The sequence below is a fragment of the Natator depressus genome, chromosome 1 (genome assembly GCF_965152275.1).
Source record: "Natator depressus isolate rNatDep1 chromosome 1, rNatDep2.hap1, whole genome shotgun sequence".
Lineage (NCBI taxonomy): Eukaryota > Metazoa > Chordata > Testudines > Cheloniidae > Natator > Natator depressus.
The window spans coordinates 209,616,207-209,627,346 of record NC_134234.1 but is presented as its reverse complement, the minus strand read 5'-3'; the positions used below and the strand labels follow the sequence as shown (position 1 = coordinate 209,627,346).

The following is an 11,140-nucleotide window of genomic DNA, read 5'->3' as shown; positions in this document are numbered from 1 at the left end:
GAGAAGAAAATAAATACAAAAGAATATGGAATCCAGGTGTGATCCTAATTTTTTCTGCTACAAGGAGGATAGTATCTCTTGAGGGTTTTGCAATAGGTTTAGCACATCACTTTTTTCAGACAGCACTTGGTATGATGCAGAATCCCTGCTGATACCTGTTTCAATTTGGGATTAAATAAAATCAAGATGATGGGCACAAACTGAAGGATATGCAGCCTTTATTATGTAAGTGATATATGGCCATAGCTACAGAACTGGAAATGTAAAGAATAAAAAAAGAGAACAGAGTTTTAATGGCATTTACATGAGCTTCTGTGCTGTGGTCTCTGAAGCTGGGTGGCTGCACTGTGTTGCATATGTTTGGTGGGTCTCCATAGTGAGGTGATTAACAGAATGGATGACATGAGAAATGTCATGGAGGGAAGAAAAAAATCACATGGCATGCAGAAGGATGGAGCACAGTTCATGTCAGCCACAGTGCTATTGCTGGGAAGATTCTCTCCTGAAAAGCTGTGATGAGAGCTGAGATTACCCCAATCTAATGGGACAGAGACAAGCAAGGAGACCAGCAGTGACCCCAGGAAATCCCAGAGTTGTGGAGGCCATTCAGAGGAAGAGGAGTTGGGTGAATTTGGTGATATTCATGCAGTAGAAAATACTGGCCCTTGTGGTGAACGAGAACCTGGCAGTGTTTGCCACAAGCTCTTTAACAATACAGGCACATGACCCCGTTCAAATGCCTCTGGAGAGAAAGGGAAAAGAAATATTACTGACTATTGCTAAGTAAATCTAGACATGCCTAGAGAGGTCAGGATCATGCCAGAAGGAGATAATTTTCTGCTTTTGGTCTTGTCAGTATAATTAACACATGTAAAGTCCATCATCCCAGCTGAATCATACTAATGACTAGAGAAATTACTTTGGACCAGAGTAAACATCTTCACATTCCCAAATACCAAGGTGTGCTGTGAATTTTGATTACACATTTCATCAAAAATGTTCCAACAAGCTCTAGTAGGAACCTAACCAGAAGTGACCTGATTTTCAGAACTTCTGAGCACCTATAGAGTTTAATGACATTAATGGGAGCTGATGGTGCTCAGCAGCTCTGAAAATCAGGTCACATTTATTCCTAAATATAAATTCAGGTGAAGAACTCTATCCCACCAATTTTGACAGGTTTGTTATGTATAAACATAAAGGACCAGTGATATATCTTTTGACAGGTGTGTTTTTGTTGTTTCTCCTCCTCAGACACCAGCCTTTGGGAGGTCCTCAGGTTCATGGTGGATTCTGTCAACATTTGTCTCCTTTTCTCCACAGAATGTCAGAATATGAACAGCTCCTCATGTCCTGAGACAACAGTTCTGCCAATCTTCATCCAGCCTAGGAGCTCTGGGACTCTTGTTCATGATTATACCCAAGATTTGTTCCACCCGGATGCTTTCACAAAAATTTAAAGAAAATGGAAATTCCTTCTCTCTGATTTTACTGACACCTGTAGGGATATACTAAAGAAGACATTCACCAGGAAGTTTGAGGTTTCATTTCACAATGTAGATGAGTATATCTCAGAGTGTTAAAAGTAGTAATTAGCTCGTACATAAATCCTTTTCATCCAAAGATCAAAAAGTGCTATAAAAAGAATGGTAAGTGTTATTTTCCCCATGTTAAACTTGGTGGACAGAGGAAAAGAGAGGTAATGTGATTTGCTCAATAGCAAAATAACAGCAGAGTTGAGACTGGGACACCTGAAAACACAGTCAAATGTCAGTCCATTAGGTGCCAGGGGGGTGTACACAGCAGTAAAAGGTACATTAAAAAAACCCATCGAGGATGAAGATGAGAGGAAATATAGAGAAATGTGGAATCCAGGTTTGAGTCCAGTTCTCCCTCTGAGACGAGTACTAGTGTCACTCTAGTGTCTTGTGACAGTGCTTAATAAGTTCGTTGACTCCAATGCTGCTTGACATGATGCAGAATCTTCACCGATGCCTGCTTCAGTTTAGGATTAATTAGAATCAGGATAATGGAGTGCCCTGAAGGATACAAAGTAACCACAATGGAACCTACTTCAGGTGCTGTCAGTCAGACAGGTAGGAAACAGACGTAGAATGTCAGCTACAAAACTGCACACGTAAAGCATGAGGCAAGAGAACAGAATTTTAATGGTATTTACATGAGCCTCTGTACTAGGGTCCTGGAAGCTGGCCGCATTATGTTGCATGTGCCTAGTGTGCCTCCACAGAGAGATGATTAACAGGATGGATGATGCCAAAAATATGATAAAAGGGAAGAAACCCTTTACAGTGACCAGAAAGGTGAAGTATAGATATGAGACCTCTAAGTTAACATCTGATACAGTGGTGTTTTCTGAAAGCTTCCTTGTTGAGTTACAAAGGTAAAAATCGTAATTAGCCCAGATTGAAGGGATGCAGGTGAGCAAGGCGAGCAGCAGTGATCCCAGGAGCAGCTGTGGAACCATTCCAGAGATTCTCTGCTTCATTCGAAGGAAAAGGCGTTGGGTAAAACTAGCGATCTTCAAGCAGCAGAAAACACTGAGACAGCTGACAAACCAACCAGTGGTAATGCTTGCAAACATCTGTATGATTCTGAATGTAATAAATAAATTGTCCAATGTTCTGGTCTCTGTACAGAAGAACGAATAAGAGTGACTCACTACAGCTGCCCCCTGCATGATAATTCTGGACATGCTCAGGCAGCTCAAGATCATGTCACACGAGGACAGTTTTCTGCTTTTCATCCAATCCATGCCATTAATGACTACAATGAATCCATTTCCCACTAGTCCTGTGCTGATCTCAATAACTGCAATGATTACAGCAATGATAGGAACTCGCATAAGCGTAAACATGTTTCTTCTCACAATCCCCACTACCTGCTCTGACTGTGGGGTTCCAGAAGGAATTTCCCAAAGGAGATAGTCTTACTGTAGCAGTGGTTTATTTTTAACTGGGTATTTATATATGACAAGCACTTTGCTTCTGCTTTTAATCTAGTATCAGGAAGACAAGGAAAAATGTCATTGATGTTTTCAGGTGTTGATCAGGTTTTCTCTGGAGTTCTTCCTAGGGATGCAAATCTCAGTAGAATTTCATTATTCAGCCTATATGCCACTTATGCGTGCATTATATTTGCATATTCACTTCCACAGTGCTGTGTACTAATTATGAGCTGCATTATACCTGTTCTGTCCAATTTTTATGTGGTGTGTTATAATCACATTTAGAAAGAGTGAGCCCTATGTAGCTAGAAAAAGCAGGGAATACAGAGGTAGGACAAATCTGTGCTAGATATATGCAATATTGTGAGAGAAGGATAATGCTTGGGATAATCTATGAAGGTGGGGGTATCAGGGATGGAAGTGGAAGGAGTAGAGAGATGGCATGACTCCCAGTCCTTGCATCTGGGGAAAAGAAAGAAATATAGGTCCATCTAGGAGACTAAAAGAGATGGGGAAGACAGGAGAAACAGGTGGTGTTTCCAAGGGAAAAGAGATGTACAGGATGGGAAGGAAACAAACTTTGGGGAAAGCTGAAATGGAGAAACCACAAAGCAGAACCGGAATGTCGAAGTGACTTTGCAGGTGGACATGGCCATGAGATATGTAAATTGGCTGAAGGGATAAACCAGGTAAGTTGGAAAGATTGGTGATTGCCCATCATGTAATTTCATAGGGCACAAGGATACAGGCAATCGGTCGCTGGCATTCAAATGTGTACAGGACGTATGTGAGGACTCTGGTTGAAAAATCAGACTCCAACAATGTGAATGTCCTAATTTTGCTCTTTATCCAATTTTCATCAACAAGGGAAAGGGTTAAGAAAGCTGGTGTTTGGATCTGTGGGCACAATATTGTGCAGCCAGTTCCCCATGACTTGATGGTGAGGCAGTTCTGAGGCTATGTCTACACTAGAATTTTTGTCTGTAAAACTTTTCTCAGTCATGGGTGTGAAAAAACACACCCCTGACCGACAAATGTTTCACCAGCAAAAGTATGGACAGAGCTATGTCGGCAGGAGTGGGGGGGGGCAAGGTTTCAAGGTTGGAGGAGATCAAAGAAAACAGAGACAGGAATGGAAGGAGTTTCTACAGGTCCGTATAAACCCTCCCCATAACTCAAATAATCAGACAGCAATATGTCCCAAAGGGTGAGGGTCAAGGTCCTACAGGTAGAGAATGTATGTCCTTTGGGTTACAAGAGAAACACCCATGACTGTGCTTATGGGGAGATTGCAGGGATTAGCAAAGCACAGTCATTGGGGACTGTTTTACATGTTATGTTGGTGTGATGTTGTCTGATTAAAATATAACCATGCAAATCATTATTGCTACCACTGTTATACAATTGCAACAAATCTTATACAAAATATAACTCATGGCCAGAAATGGTTAAACAGCTTGCAGGCTGAATGACCCAAAGCCCACCTTTAAAGTCATGTTAGAAAGATACGTGAATGGTAATGAGGGCCATTCATGTAAGTAGGCTAGAACTTTGAAATGCAAACCTACATTGTTAGAAGTAATACTAATTGTATCTTAAATGCTACCAGTGTAAACAGACAATTCCTGTCTGTCACTATAGCTACTCATTCAGAGATCAAAAGGGAATATTAACATTTAGATGAATCTTGGGTGAAATAATGTCATTGTCTATATGTCTCTTTGAAGTTTGTGATAGATAAATTGCCCTAGGTTCATTTGTGTAACTAATTACTGGTGGTGTTTAGAAAGCAAAAGGTTACATCAAAAGCCTATTGTTTACCCAGGACTGCATGGTCAAGTGGATGCTAGAACACTGTATAAAAAAAAAACGAGGAGTCCTTGTGGTACCTTAGAGACTAACAAATTTATTTGGGCATAAGCTTTTGTGAGCTAAAACCCACTTCATTAGATGCATGGAGTGAAAAATACAGTAGGCAGGTATATATAGTACAGCACATGAAAAGATAGGAGTTGCCTTACCAAGTGCGGGGTCAGTGCTAACGGGGCCAATTCAATCACCCCTTCTTGTCAACTGTTGGGAATAGACCACTTCCACCTTGACTGAATTGGCCCCGTTAGTAGTGACACCCCCCGCAACTTGGTAAGGCAACTCCCATCTTTTCATGTGCTATAATATATATACTTGCCTCCTGTATTTTTCACTCCATGCATCTGATGAAGTGGGTTTTAGCCCACGAAAGCTTATGCCCAGATAAATTTGTTCGTCTCTAAGGTGCCACAAGGACTCCTCATTGTTTTTGCTGATACAGACTAACCTGGCAACCCCTCTGAAAACTGTATAAAAAGACCCTTAGGTCTTGATTCTGTTATCTCAGATCTGCTTAAGCTTCATGGGGGGAAGTTTGGGGTCACAAGATTGAGGTCCCAGTTATGCTGGTACTCCCTGAAGGTGATATTGGACATTAGAATATAATCTATGAACTATTTCTGAAAGAACTCTTTGCAAACACAAAGCTCACCATCTCTGCTATGAATCTGAACCTTAAGAATTGAACTCATGTCTGTATGTATATTGATCTTTTTAACCATACTCTCATCTTTTTTTAATACATTTTAGTTTAGTTAATAAGAATTGACTGTAACCATGTATTTGGGGTAAGAGATGGAATATTCATTAACCTGGGGGGTAATGTGTCTGATCCTTTGGGATTGGTAGAACCTTTTCTTTTATATGATGAAATAAGATTTTCAGAAATCTTCATCATATTTGACTTGGGTACCTGGATGGAGGCCTGAGGCTGGGTTACTTTAAGGGAACTGTGTTGTTTGAACTTCTGAGTAACCAATAAGGTATAAAGAAGCTGTTTATGGTGGCTTGGTGAATCTAAGTACTGAATTATCCACCAGCTTTGGGGTTTATCTGCACCATTCTTTGCATTTCACCCTAACTGAGTGACCTCATCTGGCCTCCACTGGGACCTCGGTCACAGTTGGTATTTCATTTGTGGATTTAGAGTCAGGGGAATGCAGAAGAGGAGAGGAAACTGGGGAGACGGGGGAATTAGTTCAAGAAGCTGTCAGCCAGCTGGGACTTACAGCAGGGGCTCCCGCTGTCAGCCATCTGAGGCTCACAGTGGGGGCTCTCACTGTCAAAATTGTGGTAGAAGCCTAATATTGTGGGATCTGCAATTTCCGCAGTACCGCAAATTAGGTGAGGCCTTAACTAGAACAGATTTAATGTTAATCTCTAAATCCTTAATGAAACAGACAAGATCTGCAGAAATTGGCATTACACAGTCAGATTATGCATGAGCGGAAGAAATATTTGATAGCTGGGTTGGGTCCCACAGTTCACTTTATTGGAAAATGAATTGCTTGCTTCTCCAGGACAAAGACTGTGTTGCAGCAGTTAAAAAAAGGGCATTGTTCAATGCTTCCAATTCAATGATATGGACAATATAAAAAGAGGCTGTGATAAATGAAGGGGGGGGAGAGAAATAGCTCCCTTATATGGACCCAGCCAGCCAGTTAGCTATAAAATCCCTGTTAGTAGCTGTTCTCTACTTGCTTTCCCTGTAAAGAGTTAAAAAGTCTCACTGCAGGCATAGGTAAAAGGAAGTGAGTGGTCACCTGGCCAAAAAAGCCAGTGGGAAGGCTAGAACTTTTTAAAATTGAAACAAGACTCCACTTTTGTCTGTCTGTGGTGTTCTCCTGGAGAGAAGGGACAGAGCAGCTATGCTGTAGGAGCTTATCATCAGAATCATCAGATCGTACCTAGAAACTACTCCTTTGAAACCCAAGATATGTAAATATATCAGGAAATGTCTAGGAAGACGCGGTTAAGTTTCTCTTTTATTTCTTTATGGCTTGTGGACTCCTCTGTACTAACACCAAATGCTTTTGATTTGCTTGTAACCTTTAAGCTGGACCTCAAGAAAGTTATTCTTGATGCTTAATCCTTGCAAGTGTTTTTTTAATCTAGCAATAGCTTGAGTTTCCAAATGTATTTTCTTTCTTTTTGTTTTTAATAAAATTTACCTTTTAAGAACAGGATTAAATTTTTGTGCCCTAAGAGGTTTGTGCACATGTTGTTTAATTAGCTGGTGGCAACAGCTGACTTCCTTTGTTTTCTTTTTCAGATCTTCCCTGGAGGGTGGGGGTGTGTGAAAGGGCTTGAGGGTACCCCACAGGAGGGAATTCCCAAGTGCGCCTTCCTGGGTTCTCAAAGGGGTTTTGCACTTGGGTGGTGGCAGCATCTATCCATCCAAAGTCGGAGAAAAGCTGTAACCTTGGGAGTTGAATACAAGCCTGGAAGTGCTAGTATTGTTTTTAGAATCCTTGCGGGCCCCTACCTTCTGCACTCAAAGTGCCAGAGTAGGGAATCAGCCTTAACAGAGGCTGCCTCTGGGAGGCAGGTAAAGCGCTATTTGGGGGTCAGTTGATAAGCAGAACCTCTCACACCCTAATGAAATATGTGCTACTTTTGCTGCTTATTTTAAAACTCTTATACCTCAGATACTCCAAGCTATGAAATTATTTGTATTTGTTTGCAAACAGTTCTATCTGGGTAGTTCCCCACTGCTGGAAAATGCCTCTGGCCACATCCAGGTGAAGAGACTACTAGGGATGACTGGAGAAAGACTTGCCTAGGCAATCTGCTAGCTCATTCTGCACCCCTGGAAGATAAGAGGTCTCAGTTCCAGATGGTGCCAAAGACCAGTGCCAAGGTGGAGAGGCCCACAGAGATGCAAGCATTGTGCATTTCCCCTTTGATGATACTGAAGGGCAAGCCATCAGGGGTACATGAGGCTGGCATGGTACTGAGTGCTGCAGTGATCCTCCCAGTTCTCCCATGTCCACCGGCACTGATAGCAATGATTCTTGTACTACCAGCAAATCCAGCACCAACAGGATCAGGAGGTCCCTGGCAGCCACAAATGCCTCCAAAGTGGTCACTACCGAGATAGTGTTAGTACAGTGCAGTGCTGCAGATAAGGAATAAGCACCTTCTGGCTCCAGACTCGATGGAACCTGCCTAGATACCGGAGCTAATGGTGCTGTTTTCTGCGGTGCTGAAGCAGATGAGTGCTTGGGCTTAGACTGCATTTTACTCTTATCCCCATGTCTAGCAGACCTCAGTACCGGGGATCTCCCCCTTTTGACAGTTTGCCTGTTATGCTTCTTCTTAGATACTGGGGATGGTGAGCTGTATCAGGACTCAGGTACGGTAGGAGGCACGCTCTTTATCAATACTAAGGCCACTAGATGCCAATTCAGACTGTTCTGGCTCAGATGGAGGTCTCAAGGCCACCTCCATGAGTTGAAACTTTAGCCTAGCTTCATTATCTTTCTCATGCTATGCTTAAAGTCCCGGCAAACTTGGCAATGCACTCCAATATGAGCTTCCCCAAGGTACTTCAAGAAATTTGACTGCAAATTACTCATGAGCATAACCATATTGCAGGAAACGCAAGGCCTGAAGTCAGGTGACCGAGATATTCCTTGGCACCAGAAGTCAACCAAAACCCTGAGATGTTAAAAACACTAAATGTTTACAATATAAGAACAATGAGGAATCCAGTGGCACCTTAAAGACTAACAGCTTTATTTGGGCATAAGCTTTCGTGGGTAAAATATCCCATTTCTTCAGATGCATGAAGTGAAAATTACAGATACAAGCATAAATATACTGGCACATGAAGAGAAGGGAGTTACCTTACAAGTGGAGAACCAGTGCTGACAAGGCCAATTCCGTCAGGGTGGATGTGGTCCACTCCCAATAATTGATGAGGTGTCAATACCAAGAGAGGGAAAATTGCTTTTGTAGCAAGCCAGCCACCCCCAGTCCCTATTCAGGCCCAAATTAATGGTGTTAAGTTTGCAAATGAATTGTAGCTCTGCAGTTTCTCTTTGAAGTCTGTTTTAGAAGTTTTTTTGTTGAAGGATGGCTACTTTTAAATCTGTTATTGAATGTCCAGGGAGATTGAAGTGTTCTCTTACTGGCTTTTGTATGTTACCGTTCCTGATGTGTGTCCATTTATTCTTTTACGTACAGACTGTCCAGTTTGGCCAATGTACATGGCAGAGGGGCATTGCTGGCACAGGGTGGCATATATCACATTAGTAGATGTGCAGGTGAATGAGCCCCTAATGATGTGGCTGATCTGGTTGGGTCCTATGATGGCATCACTAGAGTAGATATGGGGACAGAGTAGGCAACGGGATTTGTTATAGGAATTGGTTCCTGGGTTAGTGTTTCTGTGATGTGGTGTGTTGCTGCTGTTAAGTATTTGCTTCAGGTTGGGGGGTCTGCCTCCCAAGGTCTGTGAGAGTAAGGGATCGTTTTCCAGGATAGGTTGTAGATCATTGACGATGTGCTGGAGAGGTTTTAGCTGGGGGCTGTATGTGATGGCAAGTGGTGTTCTGTTATTTTCCTTATTGGGCCTGTCCTGTAGTAGGTGACTTCTGGGTACCCGTCTCATTCTGTCAATTTGTTTCCTCACTTCCGCAGGTGGATAGTGTAGTTTTAAGAATGCTTGATAAAGATCTTGTAGGTGTTTGTCTCTGTCTAAGGGATTGGAACAAATGCAGTTGTATCTTAGGGCTTGGCTGTAGACAATGGATTGTGTGAAGTGTTGTGGATGGAAACTGGAGGCATGTAGGTAAGTATAGCGGTCAGTAGGTTTCCAATATAGGGAGGTGTTCATGTAACCATCACTTATTTGTACTGTAGTGTCCAGGAAGTGGATCTCTTGTGTGGACAGGTCCAGGCTGAGGTTGATGGTGGGGTGGAAATTGTTGAAATCCAGGTGGAATTCTTCAAGGGCCTCCTTCCAGTGAGTCCATATGATGAAGCTGCCATCAATGTAGATGAAGTAGAGGAGGGGCGCTAGGGGACGAGAGCTGAGGAAGCGTTGTTCTAAGTCAGCCATAAAAATGTTGGCATTGTCAAGGTTCCTTCCCCACTCTGAACTCTAGGGTACAAATGTGGGGACCAGAATGAAAGACCCCATAAACTTATTCTTACCAGCTTAGGTTAAAAACTTCCCCAAGGTACAAACTTTGCGTTATCCTTGAACCCTATGCTGCCACCACCAAGCGTGTTAAACAAAGAACAGGGAAAGAGCCCACTTGGAGATGTCTTCCCCCCAAAATATCCCCCCCGAGCCCTACACCCCCTTTCCTGGGGAAGTCTTGATAAAAAATCCTCACCAATTTGCATAGGTGAACACAGACTGTTAGCCGATGGCCAAGGATGTTTGGTGAGGTGCCAGCTATGCCCGTTTTATACCATCCGTGACTTTAACCGCTAGGACGCACTGTCCCTTTGCGGCGGGCAGCCCGGGCTAGGCTGATGGATGCCCCAAGGTCCTAAACACCCGTGACTTTAACTGCTAGAGCTCAGAGCTCCTTCGCAGCGGGCAGTCAGGATTGACTGACAGGTGCCCCAAGAGTTTGCCCCCGTGGAGGTGGCACAACTCAACGCTAGGCTCTTAGTACTCTCACCTAATGGCCAGGCTTTATAGCCAAAACGGCTGAGGTTCTTTAATTGTGTTGGCTGCTTTACAGTAAACCAGAGAAACAAGTCAGGCTTATGCACAAATGGTTACCAAAATTTATTAAACTAGATTCTAATCATGTGGTTACAAAATTGCTAGTGCCTACTTATTTAAATGTAGAGATGTTACACACACAAACAAGTTACAAAACTGAAGCCACAATCCCAAAGAAAGAAAGAAAAAAGTATAGAGCTCTATTTCAAAATATGTGTACACTAAAGATAGGAGATCAGGTGTGGGTACTTCTTACCCTCCTTGCATCTCTTGATTCCAGCGGTGCCAAGCCAGGATCGGTCACTCAATTCCGCGGAAAGACGAATAAGGGACAAGGCTTAGGGACCCTCTTAGCTGCAGAAGCCTTGGGAGGCTGTCACTTATCTGACCAGCAGATAGATAGTGAAAAGCACTCAAAAATCATGGTGCTGTAGGTCCCATACTTATCTCTGTACTCCTTTATTCTCTTTCTCCTTTTCTTATGCCAAATTGGGGCTGGTCTATCTGGGCGACGCCAGCTCTCGCAAGAGTAGTTTACACTTGCAAGGGAGAGAAACAATAAGTTTCGACTACTGGACATTCCTTTTATTAGGGTAAATATTTTCCCACCTAGGATGTTG

General features: G+C 42.7%; 1 protein-coding gene across 1 annotated transcript; it reads right to left on the bottom strand.

The window, feature by feature from the left end:
• Window positions 1–1,938: 1,938 nt before the first annotated feature.
• LOC141984815 (taste receptor type 2 member 40-like) lies at window positions 1,939–2,863 on the bottom strand. The gene is made up of 2 exons (XM_074948257.1): window positions 2,398–2,863; window positions 1,939–2,081 (listed from the first exon to the last, which is right to left on the bottom strand). Exons 1-2 carry the CDS (start codon window positions 2,861–2,863, stop codon window positions 1,939–1,941), a joined length of 609 nt encoding a protein of 202 aa, XP_074804358.1.
• Between the last annotated feature and the right edge of the window lie 8,277 nt (window positions 2,864–11,140).

Coding starts and splice junctions, on each gene's coding strand:
- LOC141984815 (XM_074948257.1), bottom strand. CDS start 2,863: ATGCGAGTTCCTATCATTGCTGTAATCATTGCAGTTATTGAGATCAGC. Junction 2,082..2,397: donor TAATTACGATTTTTACCTTT/GTAACTCAACAA, acceptor TCTGACTGACAG/CACCTGAAGTAGGTTCCATT.